The sequence below is a fragment of the Corvus moneduloides genome, chromosome 10, assembly GCF_009650955.1.
Source record: "Corvus moneduloides isolate bCorMon1 chromosome 10, bCorMon1.pri, whole genome shotgun sequence".
Taxonomy (NCBI): Eukaryota; Metazoa; Chordata; class Aves; order Passeriformes; family Corvidae; genus Corvus; species Corvus moneduloides.
The window spans coordinates 10,771,525-10,799,062 of record NC_045485.1 but is presented as its reverse complement, the minus strand read 5'-3'; the positions used below and the strand labels follow the sequence as shown (position 1 = coordinate 10,799,062).

General features: G+C 44.2%; 1 protein-coding gene across 3 annotated transcripts in view; it reads left to right on the top strand.

Moving 5' to 3' along the window:
- The first annotated feature begins 4,526 nt into the window (after window positions 1-4,526).
- Window positions 4,527-27,538, top strand: part of PID1 (phosphotyrosine interaction domain containing 1) — an 89,326-nt gene continuing 66,314 nt past the window's right edge. Inside the window, exon 1 of one of the 3 annotated variants that reach the window (XM_032119883.1) lies at window positions 4,527-4,612. In XM_032119883.1, the coding sequence (XP_031975774.1) occupies window positions 4,583-4,612 (30 nt within the window). In that variant the 5' untranslated portion in view covers window positions 4,527-4,582. Of the gene's footprint in view, window positions 4,613-4,695; window positions 4,745-8,268; window positions 8,431-27,538 lie in introns of those variants that run through there. The other 2 variants (XM_032119886.1, XM_032119884.1) reach the window with 2 other exon arrangements.

The window sequence follows — 27,538 nt, the reverse complement described above, 5'->3', positions numbered from 1 at the left end:
GTCCAGCCACCTCCAAAATTGAACTTACTTTCAGAAGAGGAAGAGAAATAGCTGTCCTGGTGCTTGGGGAAAGTGGTGGGGTAGTTACAGCTGAAGAGGGAATCAGAAACACAACCTCTTCTGGCACTAGTACAGGTAATTAAAGACACCTGGTCACTATGGGAACACCAGTAAGAGCTTCCCTAACAAATTGGAAATCAGGACCTCATTACCCCTGGCAAGCACAACCTGGATGGGTGGAAGAATATGGCATATCCAAACCTGAATTATCTCCCTTGACTGGGATACTTACTGCTGCCTCAATTTCACAAATCATTAACACCACATTGCTTCAGGTCATGGCATCTCCTGACGCCATTTAAAAACACCTGTGAAGGGGATATGAGGCAGATGCATTGTGAGAAGAAGTGCTCTCGGCTGAACCACCTTTGGTGGAGCTGCACTCCCATGTCTGCATAATCATCTCAAAGCACCTACACAGTCAGAATGAAAATGATTACTCAAATAACATTAGGGATTATACAACAAGCAGGGATGTAAATAAATTTCCCTTTCAAATTACCAAAACACAGTACTGAAAGGAAATCAAGGGCATTTGAAGATAATGTGGTCTGCATTTTGCCAGTATTTTAATGAAACATTATTCCTGTTGAATTGCTGCTTGTTTAACAGTGACCATGCCTGAGGGGATCCCAGGTAAGGAATCAGAGGCAGACACCTTTAGATGCTGCTGTTCCCAGCAAAGGGGCTGTATCTGTCACTATGTGTACATTGAAGTAGCTTCTCAGTAGTCTCTGAACTCTGCAAATGACTGAGTCCCCTCAAAACCCAGGTTTCTGCTGTCAGGGTTTGCAAACTGCCAGTGGACTGATGCTGCCCCTGGGTGCCCTTGCCTGCATCCCATGGCTGGCTGTGGTGCTGGAGCCCCGGCCTGTTTCCTCCCCAGGTAATGCCCTCACTGCAGCTCCCCCATGCCCAGACTCCAAAGAGTGCAACCTGCCGTGGGAACTGGAAATCTCTACCTTGGGTGTTCCCTCTGCCATATTTATATGACATAAAGTTGAGATCATGCCATCCCAGCCAGCTTTGTCATACGCATGAGATGAAGTTCTACATAACAATACATTTATTGTTACCTTGAATGTTAAAATGTAATAGTTGTCAAAGAAAACCATTTGGATTACTTGGACAGTATATTTTGGGTTGCTTAGGCACTAAGCATTTTTTCAGAGAGATATTGGAAAGCTCAGACGATGTGTCTGGTGTCCCTCTATGCAGGGAAGCTGCATTTGCTTCAAGTGATTTGACAAAGTGTTTAAGAGTAACAAGTGTTATTTAGATTTTGGAAGTATGCTATTAACTACAGCACTTTACAGAAGATTAAATTTGTTAATTAGGCAAACTTTACAAAAGCAAATCCAAGGTAAACTGAATTAATAACATAAAAAAAGAGATGTGTTTAATGACTTCTGTATGCTTTGTAAACTTGCATAATCAAAAAGAGGATCTTGGAAACAGGACTTGCGAAGTCTGCAAATTATTTGAGGAAGCAGCATTTAAATAACTGAATGACTCTTCTAGTTATGTTTCAGTGAGAAATAATAGTGCTCCTAAAGCTAAATGGAACTTTTGAAGTCAAATAATTCAATGGGATCAGCAATTGGATAAGTTTAGTTAATTAAAAAGGCAATGCTATAGTTAAAACCCAAAAAGCTTATTTTTGTTTTCAAATGCAGAGGAGCTACGTTGCTATAAAGACCTTATATTAGGGGATGAGATGGTGCAAAAAGAGGAAAACTCAATAACTAGAAGCCATTAAAAGAGATAAAATATCCTGGAGTCACTGGAAATGCTTCAGATTTACTATGTGAATAGAAGTGAAATTGGTCCTATTGCATCCAATACTCCCTCTTGAAATGCAAGATCTCCCATGGCTCCAGTATTTCTGTCCTGTGAGCTCTGAAATGAAGGAGAGAAGTGGGACCAACCTGTGTAATGTATTGCAGTCTTCGGAAAGAATTGTCTTAACTCATTCTGAGAAGAGAAACTCCACAATTTGGCACAGTAAAAGGAAAATTAATAGAAAAAAAAAAAAACAGTATCTTTTTACAGGCACATTCTGGAACATAGTACATCCTGGAAATAGGAATTCACACTATTTATTTAAGCAAAAGATCTCTGACTGGCTTGGAGCAGGACCTTACCTAATGTAGAACATCTTAAATAACAAATAAAAATTGATGCTTGGATTAAAATATTAGAAAGTCTAGGTAGAAATGACCTCATCTTAGTGAGATTGTGACATGAACTCACCCAAGTTTAATGAATCATTTCCTGAACTGGGTTTTGGCTGGTGCCTGACCACCCCAGCAGCACCTGGCCTTGCTGAAAACTGGGTTTCCTGCAGAGGTGTTGTGGGGCATGTCCAAAAGGGCGAAACAGCTGGATTTTCTGAGACAGCCCGTGGTGCTGAGCACACCTGGAGACTAAACAAACACGAGCAGAAGTGCTCAGTATCTCTCTTGTCCCCACAGTGCCACTTGCTGCCTTGGTGAGGGGTAAGGCTTGGGGAGGATGCTGGTAGGGCTCAGGGGCTCACAGATTGCTTTCTAATCAACCAGCTGGATTTCAAAAATTTGTAACTGAGCTGCTCCTCCCCATGTGTGAGCATATTCCTACCTTCCTCTCATACAACTGAAGCCCGAAGCCTACAGCATTAATTTTCTCTTGTTTTCATATCCTTTTGGAAATTAAGTGATTCGTTTGTTCTCATAACATGCCACCCATTTCGTAGCAAATGCCGATTTCCCTCCCCAATTGTTCTAGTTTGTATAAAAGTCATGTAAAATAAGAGAGAAGTAGCCTCCAGCCCCAGGGTTGGCCTCCTCCTGCTAATTGCAGATCCTGAACTTCCTTTGTGTGCCCTGCTGCTGACAGCCTGGGTTGTGCCAGCTCCCAGCTGGTTCAGGAAATGATGGTGGGTGGATTGACCCATACGGGAAGGATCCATGAAACTGCTCCAGAGTTCACTTGAGGAAGAGTGAGGCTTTTAGAAAAGGCTCTTGTGCAGGAGTGTAGGCACCAGTTGGAAGAAACAACAGTGTGACAGGGACATGGTATCTGGAAAGAGCTCTGGTGGGTATCTCAGCCAAGAGCTGGTGCAGAATTAGTGCTTCCCTTCCTGGAGAGAGGTGGGTGATGCATCAGTAAATGGAGCTGCAACACATGAATTTCTTTAATTAGGCCATCACTGCCCAGGGATGTACTGGTGGAGCCTTTTCAGAAACAATCTAAAAGTTCACGTGTATTGAGGCCTTGCTCTGATCACATCCAGCCTCACCTGGATCCTGCAATGTGTCTCAAGGTGTTGGTCCTCAAGATAGCTCCTGTGGCAGAGCTGCCCTGCCAAAGGTCATGGTTTGTCCACAGGTGAGCCTGATGCCTGTTTTTTAAAAGAAGATTCCCTTCAGTATTGCTTTTCCTTGCTATTTAAAACACTGACACTGAAAGGATACCCCGTGTCCCTGGGGTCACACCCCCACAATGTGTTAGAGCCTGGCTTGCAGGTTGCAGGCTGTGGTGGTCAATGCTCAGGAAAAGTATGATGGGCTCCTCTGGATTTTTAACAAATCCTCCTGCATCCAAGCATGAGGCACTGCCCAGGCAGCTTCAGGTGAGCACGAAGGACCAGGGGCAGCTTTTGTGTCTGGAAAAAATCTTCCTTGGTGCAGCTTTGGAACCTGCGGAGACTTTGCTTTTCGGTGGCATTTCTGGCCTCCACAGGGAAGAGCAGTCCCTGCAGACCTCTACACAGTGTGTGTGTGTGTCCCTGTGAGTGCCGGGGCACAGCTGGAATACTGGGCACACCTGGGATGCCCGACACTGTGAAACAGCTGAATGTGGCCTTGATGCTGGCTTGGTGCTGGCCCCTCGGGGGACCACCCTGGCACTGCCCGCGCAGGGGGGATCCTGCCCCCAGCTGGTGGCTCCCATGGAGCTGGTGCTCCATGACTCTGCACTGCCAGCAGCAGCGGCCTTACAGAGCCATGACACGTCCTACGTGCTTGGCAGCAGTTTGAACCACCTGCAGAACAGGAGGCAAAAGCTGCAGGTGCGGTGAGGCAAGCGTCCCCTGGGGAGCGCTCCTCTGGGGGAGGGGGTGCCCACACGCTCCCAGGCAGCGCACAGCGAGCGCCAGTGGGGAGGCCGGCACCGCTGCCCGAGAGCGCCGTGCGGGGCTGGGACACGCCGGGCTGTGCCGGCAGCTGGGGGGAGGCGCTATCCCGGTACCCATAGGTGTCTAGGTGGGATGCTTGCCGTGCCCGGGGGAATGGATGCCGTGCCCGGGGGATGCCGCGCCCGGGGGGATACATGCCGTGGCCGGGGCATGGATGCCGTGCCCCGGAGAAAGGATGCCGTGCCCAGGTGGGATGGGTGCCGTGCCCGGGGGACCGGCGCTGCCGGGCGGGTCCGCGCGTGGCCCCCCACGCGTGGGCGGGACGGGGCGGGGCGGGGCGGGGCGCGCGCCCGCAGAGAGCCGCGCGCGGCCCCGCTCGGCAGCGCCTCCCGCCGCCGCGGCACCATGTGGCAGCCGGCCACGGAGCGGCTGCAGGTAGGGGGGCGGCCGGGGTCCGAGCCGGAGGGGACGGCGGGGCCGCGCGGCTCTGGGGTGGCAGCGGGACCGGCGGAGCATCATCCCTGTACCGGGAGTTTGTGGCAACTTCTCCCCCCGCCGGCGCGGAGGGTGGGTGTGCGGGGACACGGGACACGCGCGCACCGCACACACGCAGCGCGGGGGCCGCTGCTCCGGCAACATCCCGGGTGTCGCTGCTCGGCGGCTCCGGCGCCCCCGGCGCCCCCGGCGGGGTTCGGTGCCGGCTGCGGACGGCGACGGCGGGGCTCGGCGGGGGACGCGCCGCTCAGGGGCTTCTCTGCCGCCCCCGCGGGTGAGGGGCACCCCTGGCCCGGCCCCGCCTGACCCGCGGCAGCGGGACGGTCTCTCGGAGCGGCGCGCGGGGGATGCGGAATCCCGTGGGAGTCCTTCGCCACCCCCACACCCAGAGGTCGGGATGTGTCAGGGTGACCGGGGTCCCCCCTTGCCGCACCCTCCTCCGGCAGCGCTCGGCTGTGCCGTGCCGGCTGTGCCGTTGTTCGTGTGGCTTGTGCGTGTTGCATAGTCCGGGGAAATCCGAGACAGGCAGAGAGCGAGATGAAATAAAACTCACTTTGTAGTTCCACTGCGTCGGTTTCGTGTAGTTTTCCAGAGCAAGTGTCTAGTGAGAGAGAATTGGGCATCTTAAATAAGAATCAATGGGCACAGCAGATGACAAGAAAAGATTATTACTACTTTTGCAATCCAAATTGAGAATTTGCTTTGATATCATCAAGCAGAAAATTCAGCGGTTTGATTGGAGTTGGTAGTAGAGCCAAGCTGAGAGATCTATGAGCTTTAATCTTCACCAGCCAGTAAGGGGAATAATTCCTGGTCTAAAAAAGCTGTACTTTTCTCTACAATAAGAAGCTTGATTTTAGTGGATAGGAATGACTTACCACATACACAGTTGATGGATTCCGGGGTAAAACTATGTGCATGTATTATTAGTTACGTCTTTCCTTGTGTTAGTCAGAAACCTCTCTGCCAAGTGCAAGTGGCAGGATGCCCTGTGTGAAGGAGTTAATGGTCTTGGGCGCTGTGGAGGTAGGGGTGTTCCCGGGGGAGATGGTGCTGCAGGGGACAGACCTCAGGTGAGGCTGCATCCAGGGTTGGTGACAAAGAAGGTGGTGAGGGAAGGGAAGGAGAAAGGGAAAGCCGAGGTTAGTAGTGTTATGCTGGTGTGGATTGTACAGAATGGCTTTGTGTCCCCTTTGTGGAATTAGGGAGGTGTTAAAATAACAAGGTACTATTATGACAAATATCTGATACTGCCTACAAGAGCATGCAAGGCTAAAGAGAACCAAATGCTTGCATTTAGCAGAGTAAGCTTGTGAGTGTAACCTTGTTTAGCCTTGTTTAGTTGTATCCTGTGCGCTGTTAGGGGTCTGACCCTAGGGAGCGGGTGGGAATGGCTGTGTGCTGTGGGGAACCGGCGCTGCCTGGAGGGGGGATGATCACTGGGCTTCTCACTTACCTGTTGTAGCAAAACCCAAGCCTGTAGTGAGGGGAGCCTGTTCTTGAAGGGGAGCCACAAGCACCAAAGTTCTCAACAGCGGCCACTAACTTTGTGCAAACCTACTGTTGGTTGCCTGTGGCAGGAGTCTTCAGGCATCCTGAGCCGATCAAAATGATGAGTGTCTGTAAATGCACTTTTTGCCAACAGGAGTTTCTGGGGAAGTACATGAATTGCTGTAGTGCTCTAAAAAGTAAAGAAATCAGGGAGATCCAAAATTGCAGAAGTAAATATGCTTTGGACTTATGCCAGCTCCTGAAATGGGGAGAAAAGAAAAAGTCTTCTTGGAAAAGTCACAAGAAGTCCATAATAATTCTGTGTTCACAGAAGGGGTTAAATGACAATGTAGTGAATTGTGGACAAAATGAATGCAGTGAGGGGAAGGATGCTGGGGTAGCTAGGATGAGATTCTGTAACTGAAAGCTTAATCCTAATCCATATACATATGAGCTAGAGTTACATGGGCAATAGACTATCTAATATCCCCCACCCCTCTGAAATTTTTTTCTCCAAAAAACCCTTGAAGTCTGGTCCTTTCAAGTAGTCTGATCTCCCCTTGACATGTTGTGAATCACTGGCCCGTCCAGAACTGCTGGCAGAGCTGCTGGGCCCTCTGAGGAGAGCTTGTGCAAGGTATAAATGCATCTTTTTTCCCTTCTTCCTCCCCCTCAACATCTTAATTTAGTTTCAGGTGTCCCATGTTGCTCTCTTTGTCCCAGGTTCCCTCTCTCCTGGCACATAGCTGCTGTGAAACAAATGTTGGTGCAATGGGAGTGTTGAAGGGGGGCCCTCTGCTTGTCCCTGCCATCACAAGCTCTCTTGCTGGCTGACAAGCAAGTGTTGTGAGGGTGCTGGGCGTGGGATTTTGGTTGTAGCAGGGTGGTATGTGGTCACTGGGCAGAATAGATGACGTTTTATGTTCTCTATTAATGTATTGTGGGATTACAGGTTATGCCAAGTCACTTCTGTAGGATATTTGGGGGATATATAATGGCAGATGCAGCCATGTCTTTTACATCAGGCTGATGTATGGGTACAGAAAGTGTGGAGCTGGCCCAGCTTTCTTGATGCTCTGATGTGTGCACGGTATGTGGCTTAGTTTTGACCCATATGTATCTTGTGTCAGTACCCAGCCTTGGTGAAGTGCAGGTCTGTTGTTAGTCCGTGGTGTAGCTCTGTACTAAGTAAAACGGCAAAGAAAATATTTTCATCTCTCAGAATATTTCTTTTGGCCTGGTTCAGTAAGGGAAAGTACGAACTGCCTTTGGAAGTGGATGCTTGTTGGTGCAGGTCAGTCCTGCCCTCGGTGCTAAGGCAAGCTGTGTATGTTTAACTTAAAAGGCAGTGACCATTGTGGTGTGAAGGCTCCTGTCACGTTCTCACAAAGTGTGCCATGGTCCTCTATTGCCCACGGGCCTCCTTTCCCAGTCCCACACAATGGATGACAAGACTGCGCGTTCCTGGTCTGTTGCCGTTCATGCAAAATCTGCTTCTGTTCCAAATATGCTCAGTCCTGTCAAGTTTCATAGTTTGTGCTGAAGTTTTTGGCATTGACGGGATGGGTACAGTTCCAGTAGTGAGGTCAGCAGCAAAGCTCACGCATACGCAATAGGAATGAAGTGTCATCAGCAGCTGGGTTACAGAACACAGTGAGCTGGGGCATGAGCTGGACTTGTCCCCACTGCTGTTGTGGCCACTTGCTGCTGAAAGCTTCATCTGCTGCTAAAATGTGCCCCCTTTCCCAGAGCCTTGGTTTCTGGGTTTCTGGTTTTGCTGGAATAAGCTGTGATCACTTGTTTTTTGATTTGGGTTTGTTTTTTGTTTTGGTGGTGGTTTTTTTTTGGGTTTTTTTTTTTTTTTTTTGGGTTTTTTTTTTTTTTTTTTTTTTTTTTGTCTGCCTGTTCTCTACTTCCCTCTGATGGAAGCTTTTCCTGTTATGCTGCTGTTTAATGAAGAAGCCTCTCTGTTTCTGGAAGATACGTAGAATTGACTTAAACGGATTAGAAGAATAAGCTCGAAAAATGTAGATATTGAGGTTTCTTCTTGAAAATATAATACAGTGAAGCCTGCTTTTTCTTTTGCTGTTCCTTTCCTTTTACTTTTTATGATTCTTTCACCTATAGCAACATTGAAGTTTCATCTGTTTTATCCAAAGTTAGTGGGACAGGCAGTTACATGTGAAATCATACAGCTGGGATGTTGCAGGAATATTCTACAGGGATCAGTGAGTCTCTGATGTGGTAAGAAGATCATGATTTTGCAGGTAATACAGGATTAGCATTATTCACACTTAATGTAAGAGAGATGATCTGGGACTGTGTCTGTATGGGAGACTTTTTCACTTCTAATTTCTGTGGCAGCATTCCTGGCTTGTGTTCAGTAAAGTGCAGGTGAGCATATGGAACACGTGTGTACCTCCCAGTCATCTCTGGAGCAGCAATCAAGGTTGCTTCAGATATTTAAAGGTCGTTCTCCCTTCTGGGAGTGTGGAGACTCCAGTCTGGAGCTCACTGTACCTGCCTGGTATGGTTTTCATTGCCATGTTTGCAGCAGACCTTATCAATGGTTATAAGCATAAGTGTGCACTGATTTGTAGCTCGATGTTTGTGGCAGTTGCACTTGTTGAAATGATGCCGAAAATATTGCCAGATCTTTCTTTAAAACTATTTCCAAATGTAGCCTTTGTGCCTGGTTCAGCAGCCCTTGGCAGCACAGCTGGGATTTTGGAGCTGATGGTCTCAGTGATGCTCCCATGAGGACTCTGAAGTGGTGTTTGAAAACAAGCAAGGTGTTCTCAGAGTTTTGTGTGCCTGCCTGAGAGGTGGTTGCTATTTGCTTTGTAACCTAAATTTTCCTGAAAGCTTGATGCCAGACATTGTTTCTAGATAATAAATCCCAGTGGGTGCATAGTTTCTGAGGTTGTGCTGTTTAGAGGCTCTGTTTATAAGTTTCCCTGCTTCTCTTGACACATGTAGGTAATAGGGATCGCTGTGTTCAAATAGCTTTACCCCTGGAGCAGAGGTGCAGCAGTGCTGGTGCTGCCCAGCCTTGTGCTGTGTTGCCAGGCATCCCTGAGCTGAGCCACGCTCATGAGCCCTCTTTTTGGAGAAGGTCTCACTCTGCTTCTGTGGGTGGTACAGGGGGTGGACTCACATGAGTGGGGGTCAGGCAGAGGGGAACAGACAGGGGTGCTGTGTTAGGGAGCTTTGGGCTGGACACTGCTTGGGTTCATATAGGTGTGCAGATAGCTAAGTGTTCACAATAGGACTTCAGTGATTCTCTGTCTGCTCATCTGGAAATGCAATATTCTTATTGAAACCCACAATTTGGGGCCATTTTTGGGCAAGGATTTAATAATGGATGGCTGCAGTATATTCTCACATAGTTAGAATTTATTTCTTTCATAAAGTAGAGTTCCACATCTTTCCTAATGTGCTGTGAAATAGTGTGCAGGAGAGCTGTGGGTGGGCAAGGTGAGATGAAGTGAAGCGGGTGATGAAGGGCAGGAAGCTTCAAGTCCTTCACCACGGCAAGTTTGATTTCCTGAACTCCTCCAGGGCTTAATTCTGCCATCATGTAACTTGTGTAGTTCTCTGAAGTCCATGAGAAATAAGATTGTGTAAGGTTGCTTTACCACAGCCTTTGAGTTGCTGGTGTAGTGTACCTCCACATCACTAAGACAGAGCTGTAAAACAACAGTGTAGCTATTAATGGAAGTGAAAAAAGGGAAAGCAGCAGTATTGGGGTATTGATGCTCACCTTCAGGCTGGGCTGTGAGCACTGTTTTCCAAGGCTTCATAAACACATTGCTTGTTTTACAGGAATATGTTAATGTACCTGCAACCTTGCATCTTCAATCTACTTTTATACTTTTAAATTTTATGATCATAGACTCTGTTGCTAAATTCATGTGTATTACATGCATCCGCTACCACTAGTATACACAACAAATGCCTTTCCTATGTCAGGAGCATTGAAAAGATCTTTCACTTAAGAAAAGTCACCTCTGGGTAGACTTACACATGTGTGATGGCTTCAAGGTGATCATGGCCTCTGTGGTTTGGTGACAAATGTTTGCATGTGTTCAGATGTAATGTGGTTTTAGGTGCTACTGGTGCTTTCAAAATGAGCTTCTAATCCTTTTCAGTGTTCAGATGCATATGTGTGTTAAAAAATGCAGCATACAGTCAGTTGAAGCAAGAGTTTTTCAATTTTTAAAAGCATATGGAAGACCTTTCTAAACCAAACACAAGCAAGCTGTAAGCACACAAGCAGCTGTCTAGGCAGAAACTGCTGCAAGACATGTATAGCAGGACTGATCCTACTACTGAACTCTGGTTTCATTAAATTTGTGTCAGAAGGAAAAAGTGAAAAGTATTTGAAATTTAAGCCTGAGTCATGTGGCTGCAAACGTCTGAAGTCTTACAGCCCGGTGTTTTGGCACTATATAGCTTCAGGATATCTTTCAAGGCATCAGAGTTTTTGCACTAGTTTGCTGCTATGACTTTACAGCAGTCAGGAATCTTTAAAACAAAGCCCCATGATTCCAGCTGGCTCATCTGGCACCACTTAGCTCAGGCAGTTCCTTTTTTTCTACATTATTTATTCTTTGTAGAAAATGAATGGCTCTGGAAAAATGTTAATTTTGGGAAGCATTCTATGACCAAAAGAAAATGAAAATCGGTGAGTGCCTTGTGGAAAGCCCCCTGGGAAATGATCTTCAGGGTTCATTTAAGTGTACTACTAGTTTCTGTTTATGAAACTGCCAGCCTGTTTGATGATCAAGAAAAAAAAGTTAAGCCATAATTTCCTTGAAGAAAGGCAAACTAAAGCATTCAGTCTAAGTTCAGAATTTTAAGTGCCCGTTTCAGATTTTCTGTGTCCCTGGTGTCATCCAGCAGGACAGTCAGCAGTGGTGTGTGCAGATGTTACCATTTCCTTCCAAGCGTGGCTGTGTTCTCAGCAGACACGCCTTGGGTTGGTGCTGCGGTGTTGGGCTAAGTGTCCTGCCCCTTACAGCATTACTGTGTTTTTGATGTGGCTCTGGGCAGGCAAGAGGAGAGTGTGGTTACCCGGAGACAGGTAAAGGCGTAGCTGAAAAGTCCCTTTAAACAATGTTTAGTACTTACAACTTTTGTTTCCCCATAGTGCTTTCATGTATAGTAATTGAACTTATTTGCACTTCAGGTAATAGCTGGAAAAGTTACAGGTGACAGTGTTAAGTCTTCTGAGCTGTTTCTGAATAAGTGCATCAGAACCCTTTGACCAAAGATTTTAAATGTAGGTGATTGTACAAGTGTCCTGAGAAGACCTAATATAACATTTCATGATTTGTTTTTCCTGCTGAAATACTGAAAATACGGAGTGGCAAATATAAATCTTTGCAAAAATTCTGAAGGAAAAATAAAAAGTTGTGTATTGCCAGTATTTAATATTCTTTTAATGATGTTGCATCAACAAAATTATACATAGCCTCAGAATGACCAAGTTGGTCTTGTTGCACTGACACCTTGGCAGACGGCTTCTGGAGTGTTGTTCTTTGAAAAAACTCCATACGTGTTTTCATTGGGATCATTTAAATAAATGTCCCTTTCACAGATTAATGGCTGGTTTTGCTTCCAGGCAGTGTGAGCAGGAACATTTCTAACCTGGGTTGCGGCTGGTGAGTTTTACTGACAGAATTATGCTGTGAGCACAATGCTGCTGGGTTTGGGATAGCACTGGGGCAGTCAGAGTTCTTGCACCATCACCCTTTGTGGCCTTGGGTCTGTGTTATGCCAGACAATTTTCAAATGTCTCCTCACGTGAAAACATTTTCTGCAGATATATTTGATGGGAACTGCCAAGAACACTGAGAGCAGATAGAAATGTAATTAAGTGTCCTGAAGCTCAGATTTGTGGCCATCTCTTTCTTCCCATGCCAAGCTCCCTCTGGGTTTGAGAGATGGTTATTCCATATGTCTCATGTGAAGCTTTCAGAATGACCCTGGAGTAAGTTTACAAGTCTTCAGCTGGGTGTATTCAGCTCTCTTCAGTACCAGTCTTTTCCAGAGAGTATTTTACCTGGTAGACTGTGCTCTTGTGAAAACTCAGCCACTCACTGAGTGTCTGGAGAGGAGAACTCAGGTTCAGTCTGGTCCCACTGGTGAAGTAACTGCTCTGAAGATCTCACAGTGGGACCTGATCCAAACTTCAGCAGGGTCAGTACAAACCTTGAGCCTGGTGACTGTAGAGCAGGGAAGGAAACCCATCCATCAGACTATTACAGGAGATCAGAGGGTTTGTATAGTCTCATTTAAAATGAACAGTTCTCTCTGCTATGGAGCTTCCTGAGTAATTCTGCTGTCTGGAAGGCAGGATAAGAGGAGTTTGGGGTCTGTGAAGGGCCAAGGGCAAGGGATCTCCATGGTGATGATGGCAACGTCAAATGCATAATTTGAACCTGCAAGTTTCTAGCTCACCTTTCCCTCCCTGAGCCTGGGTGTTGAGGGACAGGAAGGAGGGTTGGATGCAAAATTCCTTCTCTGAATGGCTACAGGGAGAAGCTCTCCATAGTGAGTCTCAGCTGCTCTGCAGCTTTCCTGTAGTTGGGCACCCGCTTTCCTCCTGTCAGGATTAATCTGTGCTTTCTGAACTGATTACGGTGACACTGACCTGAAAATGGTGGTTTCTTGGGGAGAGAAATCACCCTTCGCTCCTTCCCTGTCATTCTCGTTAAGAAAAAGAGGCAAAACAAATTTCTGTTACTATTCATCAAAACTGTCCCATCCAAATTAGTTTGCTGAACTTGGTTTCTAGTGTCATGTTAAGGAATTCTGTCCTTGGTTTTCTAGTATTCTCTTCTGCTGGGGAGAGGAGCAAGAGGAGCACTATGAGTACTATGCACTATAGGAGCATTATGGTATGCTGGTTGTTCTGGCTGTGGCTCTGAGCTAGAGACTGAGAAGACAGGCAGCAAAATTGTTAGAAAAAAAATACATCAGACTTGAAAAACAACATTTTAATCCTTTTTGCCTTCATTTGAGGCTATTTATTTAACAGAGCCTTTTGCCCAATTTTAGCTTTTCCATATGGAATTTATTATGTTTTTTCTAGTTTTTGACCAGAAAAGTACCTTTTGGAACTTAAGCAAACACCATTTGGCAGATCCCTGAGCTGCCTGGTTGTCAGGGCATAGTGTGGACCTCTGTCCCAGCTTGCCGCACAGTGTGTCAGCAGAAGACAGCAGTGAATTTTTTTTCATCTTTCAGAAAACTCTCAGCTTAAGCATTTTTCTTTTTTTCTGTAGTCCATGGGAATTTTCTATGCCTGACTATAAATTTGAATCAGAAAATGTAGAAGCTTGAATCCTGTCCCAGTACTTTTAAGAAGGAGCCTGTACAGTGTGGATCTGTACAGGCTTCAGTTTTCACAGCTGTGCTCTGTTGTTTGGATTAGAATTAGAAGGAAGGATATTTTGAAAATTTTGTGTCGGCCCTCTTGATAGGGTGGCTGAAAGGGCCTATTGAGCTTGGTTCTGTGTGTTTGAGAAAATCCTGATAGTAGAGACAGCTTTGGTGCCTCCTGCTAAAACGAGCTGCTTGGAGGGATGTGCAGTGCTGCTAAAGACTGCTGGGTGCTTGTTTTTTCTCTTAGGTAACAAAGAAAAAACCCATCAGTGATTGCTGAGACACCCAAAGCTGAGATCCTCCAGCCAAGGACAAGGTATAGGCGCTGGCCAGGCCTTGAGCTGGGTTCAGGCTCACCCTTCCTGAGCTGGGCTGCCCTGGGAACTGTGGATCTGTGGCCTTGGCTCCCCTCAGGCTGTGCTGCGCTGCCATCCACACCGCTGCCTGTTGGGTTACGTGATTGGGATGATGGGGGAAGTGAAACCCTCTCTGTCACATTCTTGTTGATGGAGTATCAGTGCTGAAGTCTGCAGAAGGGATGTTACGTTCCGTGAGATTGAACAGTTCACTTTGATAAACGAGTGTTAAATCACTCAGATTTAGGCATGCAGCCCTATCTCGGTGCATAGGGATAGGCCTTTGAATCCATTAACTTTTATCTTGGCATTTGAGATGGCAATGTAACTATTCCGTGGTTTATAAGGAATATTAGGAAACATTTGTTTGTGATTGACTTTTGTCTGATCTAGTGTTTAGAGGATCTTTTTTCGTTAAAGAGCTTGAAGCTTGGTGCTGGGATGTAACATTTTCAAAGGGCAATGTTTTAATCTTGTACCTCTAAAATACAGAGTTGCTACGGAAGGGCTAGTTGAACAATTTGAAAGGTTACAGAAGCACAGGTAGGTTCTTCCTTTTCCCACAGATGGGTGTTGCAATAGTCAGTTATTTTTCTTGTAGCTTTTGAGGTCATGCATGATTCCTTTCACCTGCCCTTCACAGTCCTGCAGCTTCTGTCTTGGGAACAGGACACACAGTTCCCAAGACTTAACCTGCTGTGAAGACTTGGGATTTTGTTTTCCTCAATGACCATCATGCATGGAGTTCAGATCATTTCTTTGGGGGTGTCCAGTGGGAAGTGGGGCTGCCTGGTGTAGGAAATAGTCCTGTCAGAAATACCAGGCTTGCTGCAGGGTCTGCAAAGGCACAGGGCAGCCTGTCTGGGCATTATGGCCAGCCTGAAACCCATCTCTAAATGAATGACTACCTTTCATAATCAAAGGTAGTGAAAAGCCCTGGCACTTCAAGACTGTGAAAAATACTCACTTTTTCTAGTTGCAAATTCTAGTTTGTCAGTGCTTAATAATTCCTTTCCTGAGGCCATTCTCCCCCATCCTGCTCACGTTTAAAATGCTGACAAGTTTCAGACTGCAGAAGTGGTGGAGCTCATCTCCCCTAAGGAAAAGTCACATTTGAAGAGACATTGAGCTGCAAGTGTGAGCTGAAATGAGTCATGGACAGATCTTCACCTGGAAAGAGATATTCAGAGCCACAGCTTAGGGTTTGCACCCCTGTGGCTGGACAAGCTTGACAGGTTTTTTGACCCTGGGACTGTGCTCCAGCAGGGCAGAGCAGGGTCCACCTGTGTGGGGCAGTGAAGTCTGAATAGATTAAAGTATCTACATGTGTTTTTCAGAAAGACAGAATCTGAAGAGGCTTTGGATGAAGTTAAGTGCTGTATAGTGATGTAGAGCTTCTGGGGGTAGGAGGAGCAGGTTATCAACTGGGGACCTGAGAAGTCCATGAGCAGCCTGGCATGGCCCAGGAGCCAGGTCTGCAGAAATCTTGCACTGAAATAGCTCACTTCTGGTTGGTTTAAATTACTTTCAGAGGGTATTTATATTGTTTTTTTCAATTTGAGTTTTTTATTTCTCTGTATCAGAAGTTATTAATGCTGCTTATATGATACTAGAAAAATAGCCAGCTGCAGTGGGCTGCACTGACCAGGGAAATGCCCGTACCTTGTTTAAGTTTACTGCACTGGTTCTGGACGTAACAGCCTGACCTTTCATTCCTCTGTTATGCTCTGAGGGTGTTCTTACATGGATGTGGAGCTTCCCAAGATAAACGGAGTGAATGTGGTTTGGCATTTAAATCACTAATGTTGTATCAATCTAGAGAGTTTCAGAAGCCATTAATGTCTACAAGAGATGTTATTTTGTTCACTTGGGGATAAACTTTGCCCTTGTCTATGTGTGGGTTTTGGTTTTGGTACAAATTCGTATTTTGAGAGTGTTGGTATAAATCTTAAGTGCCAATACTCATGCCAGTGGAGTTACCCTATGTTTCTCTTATTATGGTTGAGAAGAAACTTTGTGTGTTTTTAAAAGTCCAAATTTTACTTGATTTTTTTTCTTTTTTTTAGAGTAGCTATATGAGACAAGACTTAATGTCTAAGAGAGCTGAATTAAATGTTTCTGCATGACTCTTTTTGGAAAGCGTGTGTGCTATTGAGGTCATCCTGGACCAGGCCCTAATGCTGTTTGGATAAGGAGCTGCTGTGTATCTGCCAGAGGAACGTCTGTCACGCAGCGAGTGCACCGCCCGCTCGCTTTGGGCTGGGGGGAAGACCTTTTGACAGGATACTTATGTGAGTGTTAATAAGCCTCACAGTCACACAGTTCCTCCCCTCTGTGGGGGGAAAAAAGGGAGTGTGGGTCCCTCACAGAAGGGTGGGAGTAGGGCCGTGGCAGCTGCCCAGCACTGGGCTCAGAGCATCACCAACCCTGGTGCTCTATGGTGGCCGCAGCTGCCGCCCGGCACAGCCAGGAGACTGACACACCTCCAGAGCCTCAGGAAATATTTTCTGTTTTCAGCCAAACCCCGTATTTCTTATTTGTGAATCCAGTCTGTTTCTGAGATCTTTTCTTATTTTCACATTTTCTTGTGAAAATGTCATGTATTTGTTTCTTCAAAGGGTCTAAAATGCCCATTTTGGTTTTTATTTTTTTTCAACATTTCTTAGCAACAAACAAATGTTTCTTATCCAGCAGCTGTCATTACAGGGCTGAAGTTAGAGTGCAGTCTGCCTCATCCTGGGAAAAAAAACCATTGTTCCCAACTTCTTCTTACTTTCAAATCCATACATGTGCAATAGGGAAGTGCAGTCATATTCTTCCTCATTTCCCAAAAATCTATCTGGTGATTAAATTTTTTTTTTCTTAATTTTTAAACTCTTTTCTGGGAGGTTTTTAAATCTAGTCTCCACTGAGCTCTGCAATATGGTATTTGCTTTAAAATAACCTAGTCCTTACACTGCTGTGCCAGTGCCATATGTGACTTCCCATATTGGTTGTAAAGTAATGTTGTAAATTTGAGGAGTTCTAGATAACAATGTTAGTCACTGCTAACAATTGCAGTTGTGCTGCAGAGCCCTCAGTGCAGAGTGGTTTTGGCTGTGCAACACAGTTTCCAGAAAAGTTAGTCTTTGTAGTATCCCAGTTAGTAGGTCTCATCAGGCAGAAGTAGTTTTATTTAACTTAGAGGTTTTTTAAAGCCCTTTAATTGGAACTCTCTGGCTAAAGGAGCAGGTGAAGGGTCCCTTTGCAGTGCCAGTGGGACGGACTGGCCAGGGAGGAAACAGGGCTGTTGGGATCTCTCCAGGGGAATTGGGGACTATTTTGTAACTGGAACAAACTGTCACAGCACAATTTGTCCATCTATTGGAGGTAGGAGGAATGACTTTCAAGCATATCATCACCTGTTAAATGTAATCAGTTTTTCCACTGGGAAGGAGATGATTGCATTGCCAGCAATGTCAAGGTGACTGGATCCTGTGTGCTGTATGGTGACATTCCCCTGGTGAACAGAGTTGCCTGCACCAGAGTAACACCCCTTGCTTTGCCTGAGTGATTCACAATACTTGGCATTGTTGTTGCACTCTTTGGTCCTTCTGATTCTTCCTGAGTATGGATATGAACTGCAAACAGAGATGGTAAATCCAATCTCCAGTGGAGCAGGGTGTTGAGCTGGCAGCGCACACCATTCTACAGAAATATGCTGTAATCTTGTCCTCTGTAAATTCTCATGTATGTGGTAGTTTGTACAGGTCCAGCCTTGGAACAAGGCTTTGGAAAAGAGTCTGGAGGCAGGTGCCTGCCTGAGACTGCCATGACACTCAGTGCCTGCCTTGACAGATCTTACCAGGAGCTAATGGGCTCCATAGTGAGAGTTTGTGCTATAAACACTGTGTGGTGACTTGCTGCTGGGGCTGCTTGATGCCTTACTGCACACTGCCTACAGATCCAGGGTTTGCTTTTGGAAATACTTAATGCTGTTCTGCTTTGTACACCTTGAGGTCAGAACGGAATGTGGGTTTTTTTAGCTAATCATTGTCTCTTGCCGGCTAATTGTAAGTAAAATAAAAAGAGAAAGCATGGAGTCTGGCCAGTGCTTAGTAACATCTGAACCAGCAAGTCTAATGTGGTGTTACTTTTCTGACTTGACTTTACTGAATGCCTGTGGGAGTTTGAAGTTTTACCCTGGGAAGCTTATCTTAACTTTCACTGTGTAATTGTAATTGTTGTTCTTTATGGTTTCTTTTGATTTTTTTGTTTGTTTTTCTTTTTCTGAAAACTAGTGGGTCAATATAAAGAATTACTTTGAACAGTGGGTGTGAGATGGCTAAAAAGAATAATGGTTGTTGCTACCAGCACTTATATTACAGATACTCCATGGAAGTTAACAGCAAAGGGTCTAAAGGGTAGGATGCTCTCTTACAGGGATCATACTTAAAAAGATCTGGAATACATATCTCAACTCTGAGCAGTGTTTGCTACTGGAGGGATGTGTCCTCATTGGACCTGACCCAAGATCAGCAGGGCATTTTGATTGTTGGGGAGGCTGCCCACTCCTGCTGTGTGAGTGAGCAGTTTCTTGATTTTCTCCCTTGACCGTTTTGCCCTCTTCTCCTAGAGCAGCCAGACCTTGGATGCTGTGTGTCTGTTTGCTGAGATGCTGTATGGACGAAGGCTGGGGCCTTACCTGAGGAGCTCAAGAGTTACAAGGGGAGCAAAATGATTTCAGTTTCCAATGTCCATGACTCAATTAACATCTTCTTAACCCTGTGTTAATGACTAACAGCATGTGGTTACTAGTATAAATATTTATTCTTGGTATGTAGGCAGCAGATATGTGGTAGGATTAATGCTAAATTGTTAGTACCCAGTTTAAGTAAAATCAGTTTGTCAGACTGATTCCTTTTGTGTTTTGTTTTGGGTTTTTTTTAAATTGGCGAGAAAATTCACAAACAGGGTTCAGATGGCCAGAGCCTCTAGAATCTCATTATCTTAATTGAAAACTGTCATCCTTTGACATTAATAAATGATTTAGCTAGTACATGATTTAGTCACTGGGGAGAAATGGAATTGACTTATAACCATCCTTCACTTCTAGATGCTAATGATAAACTACAGCCCACAGCTCTTAAGAATGAATAGCTCTTGGATTAGAACAATATTTTTGTATACTGGAACATCTCAATTCCATTATATTTGGTAACATTTCGTTCTGGAATACCTTCACTTAGAAAAATCTGGAAGGTGCTCAAAGGACATCCTCTAATGTTGCTCTTTAGCTTTTTACACCCTGCAGATGTGTTGCCAGTGTTCTGCATCATCTTCTTTGAAAAAAACCAAACTGTTTTGTTTCTATTGACCTTTCCTCACTCACTGGAGGAAATAAGTTGTTTAGACAATATGTGGGGATTAGCTGTGTAATGAACTACCACAGTAAACAAGTAATTAATTCTCATCAAAACCTATACTGTGCTCTGTGCCTGGGTTTTATGGTGTCTTCTGGAAAAGAAAATATTTTTCTGTCTAAAAAGCATTTCCTTCCCAGTGACTAGCTGTAAAAGAAACTGCTTGAAAATGTTTCCTGGCTGGAGGAAAGGATCGGTACATTCAGTTTGCCATTGTGGTTAACATCGCTGTGTGTTTTTCTAGCACTTCTCCTCAGTTTTATGTACCTAGTGTTAATAAATATAGGTACAGAAATTACAGTCTGTCTGAGCCAACTGATTTGACCTTTTTGTTTGCTAATGCTGATGCTGGGGTTTTGCAAATGATAATCTGAGGATTCAGGCTTGTCTTTGCTGCTGTTTGAAATTACTGTTAATTTCTGAAATTTCTGTTAATTTCTGAAATTACTGTTAATTTACTGAAAACTTTGCTGCTGGATCAGGAGCCAGGGGATCCTGCCTTTTTATTCCTTTTTCAGGAACTAGATCAGTGGGCAAAATACAGCACTTGTGTATTGAAGGAGACAAGTGGTTGGTCAGTGTACCTACTGGAGCCCCGTGAGTGGGGTGTGCTTTGTGCAATTGTGAGGTGGGGTTTAGCATGAGATGTGTTTCGGAGCACAGCCAGTGACAGATGGGTTTTGATGACCAGCTTTTGCCTTTAGAAACAAAAGTGTAGTATTTATTTCAGCTTCTAAACCAGGTTAGTGAAGAGCTGTTAGCAGTACCAGGTGCTGTGCAGCTGTTCATTTGCAGGGCTTAATGGTTTTTATGCTGTAACTGGTCAGCAAAGGAAAGTTGAGGTTGGAGATAGTGATATTTCCCAAAAATGGGCAATCAGGGCTCACAAACACTTATGTCCTCAGGATTTCTGCTCAGCCTCCCTGTTAATTCAGGTTTTTTGCTTTTGGTTCCTGGATTTGCCTGTTACAGTTCTCCACGGGCCAGCACAGGGGCTTTTGACACTCTGGGGGCAGCATTTCACTGGCATCACCCCGTCTTAGCAAGCTCCCTGAGCTACCTGTAACTCAGGAGGATGAAATTATTCCAGATCATGAGTGTCCTCTGAGGTTTCAATTACTTAGTTGTTTCCACTCCTGCTGTTTCCCAGCACCACTCAGCAAAGTCCCAAGTGTGGTTTTCCAAGCAGGGGCTTCCTGGGCTGCTCTGCAGCATGGATGTTTCCTTGGGTGACTTGACACTGAGCTTTCAGTGTCATTTGGCTGTTGTGTCATACTGCAAATGACTGCTTAACTTGTCTGGTTTCCTTGCTGATTCCTGGCAGAGCTGTTTGCCTTCTTTCAAATCATGTATCACTTTAGTCTGACCTCCATATTCTGGCATTTCTGTAGTGCCTCATTTACTGTAGATGTGTGATTACATGTGATTTTCTGTCTTAAATTGTTGCTTTTTTAGAGTTAGGCTTTATCTGTTACTGTTGCGGACAACATCTGAAACTGCGATTGAGATACTCAGAAAACCTGGAGGCAAATGAGAAGATTCCTAAATTTATTCATCCTGTGAACTCTTTCAGCTGTGATGGTTTCCATACTAATGCATATGTTACAACTTTAGGAGATCAGGGGTGAAAGCAAGAACTTTAGGGATGGTGAGCTCTGTGATACCAAAAGCCAGTGGTTTTTCACTAGCTGTGTTCTCTGGTGAAAATGGATCTGAAACGTTTTCAAAGGCTGGGTACAGAGTAGGAGACCCATAAATAGATCCTGTAAACCTGCTCTCCTGAGTTGCAGAACAGCCCTCAGTACTCGGACCTAAAGACCATGAGCCATTCATGCTGTATATATCCACACATGAGTGTACTGCCATGAAATTATCACAGAACTGGAACTAAAGCAAGCTGAAATGGAAAAGCCATGCCAATGGAAATAATAAAACTAGAAGTCATGCCCCTTAAAAGTGCTGCAGTGTAATTGCTATGAAAATCTGCATGTATTTACAATAACAAAGGTCTCATTTCTGCAAAACTTTGCCATATGCTTATTTTTACGTACTGTGAGCAGCCCCCAGCGCCCACAGGCCTGTGCACTGTGAGTAAGAGACTGAGGCCTTGCTGAGTGTTCAGTGTTTCAATGCACATGTATCTTTTCCGGAATTGAAAACATCTTCTATTCCCCGCGCTGAGCTGGCAGCCGGCACAGAAGGCAGTCTGCTTTATATTTATCAGTCCGGGGAGAAGTCCAGCTCTTGTGAGCATATTTCTCATCTGCCAAGAGCATCAATAGTAACTTAACTATCTTCCACCCTCTTTTTTTTTTTTTTTTTTTTTTTTGGATTACCTAAATATGGCCATTCAGGGAGGCATTTAATTCTTTAATATGGTGAGGAAGGTATTAGTGAATTGAGGGTAGAGGGTTTAACCTTGTGATATCCAAAGCTTTGCTGATGGCTGGCCACTGCCGATGGCTGGATGCTGTGTGATTTGTCCTGGGAGGTGCTGTGGGAGCATCCCCCCTTCTGTGGACCAGCTCCGAGCAGGGAATCCCATTTTGCCATGCCCTCCATGCCCCTCAGCATGGGGGGAGATGCTACCTGCATGATAGAGCCTTTTTGGGGTACCTGCAGAGGATTCGCCTGTGGACTGTGTTTTTTTGGGAAATATTGCCCTATGCTGTCATCTATGTGGAGTATATTCAGAGAGAACAAGGAGGCTGGTCATGATGCTTGTTAAGCTATTCCGTACATTTTAATTAGTCTAATTTAAGTTGTGGTGTAGCTATGTAAAAATGAGCCTTGATAATTTGGGCTTGGCTGAAACCCTCTGATCCAAGGCTGTGAATAAACCCCTGGCAGTGAGTGAAAGCCAGGGCTTTCGAAGGGTCTTCTCAGTGATTCTTGTGCCCATGTGTGGAGAAATGGGGATGTGTAAAAGGTTTCCTGAGTAGCTGAGGAAAATATAAAATCCTGTAATGGTGTGTTTTACCATCAGAGTTTCTTAGTTATTAGAGTTCTAGGAACAAAATTTCTTGCATAAATTTTGACAGCCCTTTTCACTAACTGAATACAGGTTTATTACTGTATGAACTTGATAATTAGTTTGTAATCCATGCATAGGCATTTCATCCTGGTGGTTTTCTTGCAGAGAATAATTTGCCTTTTATTTGTTGAGAGTGTTTTTTTTAGTGAAAACAGAACTCCCATTCATGATGGGCACAGCACATGTAGTAAAACACTATCATAGCTGGGATTTGTTGTACGCTATGGATTTATGTCAAGAATGTTAATGATTTGTTTATGAATAAGTGAGCCTGTAGTATTGTGAAACAGTATCTGGCAGGGCTGCTGAATGGACATTTTGAGAGCAGAGGCTTCTTGAACTGAATAAGCTGTAGATATTTGTGTGTCTCAAACTACTCATAAGTAAACTTATGTATCATAAGCAGAAGTGTTTATTTTAATGCATTATTATCAACAGTGTTCATCTGACAGATATGTATGAGCCACTTGATAACAAGCAAAGAGGTGGTTAAGTACTTTTTAAGGGCAGTTAATCTCTTAGTGGGCCTTAGTTTAAAAATAAGGTTTACTTTCAGAACGCAATACAAATCCTTAAGCAGAACAGTGTGATGTTTGCAGAGTCAGAGTGGATCAGGAAGGGACTCTGGTTTCGCAGTGTCTGATTTGGGTGTAGCATGTAGTTCAACAGAGCCACCTGAATTTACTGATAAAATCACCACTTGGTTTCCAATATGTTGTGTAGTCCCAAATACACACCTTCCTGATGAGGGCTTGGGAAGGGTTTACTGCTTTCTTCAGATGCCCATTTTCTTGGAAGAATACCTTCTGATGGGCAGGGGAGGTGGTTCATTACCATCTTACATGAGTCCAAAGATCGATAATTATCTCCTGTGTGTTGAGAGTACTTGAGAGAATTGAAACACAGTCCCTCAAAATAATAATATGGGGGCTAAATTGAACCTCATCCCAGCTAATCATTCCTCGCATTGCCTCTTACAATTTGCAAAGTCAAAGTGTCGGATCTAATCACTGATATGAAAAATTAACTGTCCAACAACTGATGTCCAACAGGAAAAAGTGAGAGCTCTGTCACTGTTTTAGACTCCGTAGTCAAACTAATGTGGGACTTTCCCTGCTGAAGTTTAAAAAAAAATTATTGCCATATTTATCTTCTCTCCAACCATCCTCCTGTAAGGAATTTTCTAGCTGGTTAAATGGGTTGTCACTCAAGTGAGTTTCATGCATTTTTAAATGTTGCTAAGCCTCTTGAAAAACTGCCACAGAAGATGACACTGTAGCAGGAAGCTTTGCTGTGTGACTTCATGCAACACGGGCAGCTGAGCCCAATGCACAGGGACTTCAGAGCTGAATTCAGAAAGTGTCAGAGGCAGTTGGTGTTGTGCATCCAGGCTGCTGTGTGCAGCGTGACTTAACTCTGCCTGATAAATTATGACATTTCTTGAAATAGTGCCCTGTACTTTTTAATGAGCTGGGCTATCAGCTCTGCATCAGTGGATGGTTAAAATGAAGCAAGAATTGCTTTAACATTAAAACTGTGCCTGGAGGAGTTCTCTGAGAAACTGCTTATGATTATTAAGTGAACATAATACAGTAAGACAACCTTGCTTCTTTGCTGTTTTCTTTTTTCATACCAAGTGCAGTTTTGGTAGTTGAAAAATGTACAGATGGAAAGTAATGTTTAAATCGGAAAGGCTTTGCAAGCCATGCAGTGCTCTCTCCTTTGAACGGGGATAGGGAAAAGAGGTGAGTCACAATATACTGAGGTGCAACTTTTATATAAGGATTGGATTTCCTCTAAATATGATTTGATTGTGTGCCAAACAGAAAAGAGGCTGAAGCCAGAGCACTTCATGTGCTGAACTGGAGAAGAATATCTTCCAAACCAAATGGGCTGGGCCAAAACGAACCTTGCATTGCTCATTCCTTCTGCCGTGCACGCACACTTGGAGCTGAAGAATTGGAAGGGTAGCCACCCTCTGTGACAGCTGATGAGGAAGCAGCTGTGGGGGTTGGTCGGGCTGGCTACAGCCTAACCTGCTACAGGGCAGCAACACCCCAGGGTGTTCTATGCAACCTCAGGCACGTTGGAGGCCTTGGCATAGGTAGCTCTGCCAAGTTATCACTGAGATTTATCCGTGTCCTGCCTACGTTATTTCTTCAATCTTGTGCATGTTGCTGCCTCTGTTTTCAGAATTACCTCCCGTTTCTTCCCCAGAATCATCTCTGAGATGGCATTTCAACAAGTAAATAGCCCCCAAGTTGCATGTTACTCCAACACAGCAGCACACATTCAGGGAGGAAGGCAAAGAGGGAAATTCAATGAAAGCTGATTAACTAATTTGTTCTCTAGATAGATGCTTGTGCCCTTTTCCCACTCAGATACCACACCATTAAACACTATTAAATATTAGCAGCTTCACAGTAAACTGCATTTGTAATTTCTGTACTGTGTAAGCAGAAAAGGCAATCCCAAATCTCCTTCAGGAACGGCTTTACTCTGCCAGGTTAGGAACATCAGTGATAGCCACCAGTCTTTTAATTTCTGACTATAACAGTGATAAAACATGAAAGTGGACGTGCTCGTGTTGTAGAGCATGATTTGGAACTAATCAGCTTTCTACAGATGCTACAGGGAAAACAGATCATAACACATAGCCCTGTTTCATGTGCTGGTTGAAGCTGTTCCTCTTTTAATCTTTGTAATAGTGAAGGAGCACTTTGTGTAATATCATGGTTTTCAAATGATTTCTAACCTTTATTTAAAGCAAATTAATTATTTAAAAAACCCCTGTATTTTAGCAGATGCCCTTGTCATACATTTTTTCATTGTGTGGCAGTCGAAACCCATAGTCCCCCTGTGTGGATAACTACTGCATACACTCCCCTGGCTTGAAGAACAGACAGTGGTGGTATTTTGGGTTCCTGTCTCTGCAGGGACTTGCTGTAGCTTCAACCTCTGATTTTCTCTGTTGTGCTGTGGATGACACTGAGATGCACATGATAGCCAACGAGTGCTGCAGGACAGGGAAAAAGCAAAACTTGGAACTCTTGGATTGTGGTGGTTAGTGGATTGTACCCAGGAGGGAACTGGCTTTGTTGAACGATCAAAGGTCCCCTTCGCTCATCAGCTGCTGGGAATGGAGCAGACAGATGTTTATGTAGCTGATTGTCTTGTAAAACTGTAGAATTGGCTTGTGCAAATAGCTGTGCATGCAAAACTTGACTGATGTTATTTCAGAGGTTTTTCTAATGTCATCTGAAAATCTGTTCCAGTCAGACAAGCTGGGATCCAAAACTGAAAAAAATCCAACAAGGATACCTTCTGTTCCTCCAGCCATCTTACACTAAAAGTAGCGTAGTTGGATTAAAGGTTGGTCTGTAGGAGGGGAACTAGTGGTGATTAACTGACATGGAGTTAAAGTCCCATCTGAAAATCTGTGACTTCAGTTAACAAGCCCAAGACTTTCCACTTTGGAGGTTATCTGTTTCAAGCTTTGCTTCTGGACTGAAATGAGATACTTTTTTAAAAAATGAAAATATTTTACTTGCAGTGGTCTCCCAAGTAACTTACTAACAGTACAAACATTTTTACAGACTTTCCTTTAAATAATGGTAATGCTTGGAAAGCAGGAAAATAGCCATCTGTCATCGAGGTTAGAATTACCCCTCAGCAAGAGAAATGTTCATTTTGAGTCTTCAGCTCTGACTGCCTTTTGACTTCCCAAGTGGAGATCTAGAGGCAAAGCCTTATTTTGTTCCCACATGGAACATTTTGTGCTGAATGTTCCTGATTAGGGTGTAGGCAGAGCAGCTTTGCAGTGGGCAGTGTTGGGGATCTCAGCAGCTGCAATGAAGCTCTGATGGAAGTGTGTGGTGGCAGGGCACAAGTCTTGTGGAGCTGTCATGTTGTGTGCCCTGGGTGCTGGGTAGCTCTGTTGATCACAGTGGTTCCCTTCTGAGGATGGTGCTCCATCAGACTGCGTGGTCTTGATCATCCCAGCCATGGACTGGTATTAACTTTAATTGCTTTCTAAACGATCCTTGCTTTCCAAACATAAGAAACTGCAATAAACACCTGGAGCTAGAGAGTTACTTTTCCTAAAAGTATTTGTGGAAGAGACCAGGAAACTTGAAAGATTCCCTTGAAAAGTCTTCTGTGAATTCTTCATTGCAAAATTGCATCTGACCCATAGAGAAATGTCACTGGAGATTCGTATTGAATCTGTGTGTACATTCATCCATCTTCCTCATATTTACAATTTACCTCTAAATTTTTTTTTCTTTTGGCTAAATTACTGTCCTTGACATCACTTAGTATGGCTTGGAGATCTTTTAAAGAACTGTATGGCCATTCTATATGTAAATACCTTAGATAAGCAGAGGTGAGAAGCCATCAGCAGGGCTGCAGCATGAAGAATTTAATGAAAAAAATGAATTATAAGATTGATGACCCTTGTGCTTAGTGGTCAGAATGCAAATAACAACAGCTGCAAATCTGGGCAGAAAGGCATGCTATAAAAAGCATTATCTCAAGATTAAGCTGTAGAAGACACATTTTTGCATGATAATCTACTGGATTTGACATTTATTTATTTGTGGTGGTTATGGAAGTGGAATTTTTAGCAGTTTCAGTATAATTATAGAGGACTGAATTTGTAAAGCTGCTCAAACATTTTGCATCAGAGTTGAGTATTTTCTTTTCAGCCAAATATATGCCTTTTTTATTATTAAAGGCAATATTTGTCTTGATACTTTTTCCCCCAGAGGAATGACTAATAGGTATTCACAGGATGCAATACTTTAATATTTTATCAGAGGCCCCAAAATTCTTTTATTCCTTTCTATTTCAGGGTAAATAATTTAGATTTCAGCTGCATCAAGTTTGATAAAAGCCACCTTGTTAACATCTCCTGCAGAATTACAGCTCTGTGTACTTTGAGGGTTGCTGGAATAACTGCATCACTAATGCTTCAAAGTTAAATTGAATGGGGCAAAGGAGGAAGACAGTGGGGAAATGCTGGGCAGGCAGTTAATTTATTTTAATTTTGTTGGTTCTTTCACATCTGTTTAACTAGCTGCCTGACACAGACAGACAGAGGACTGTAAATGTAGTGGGTATTCAGAATACTTCCATCTTGTATTAAAGGAATATATATTAGATCTGCATCTAGAGAAGCTCAGAGCTTTAA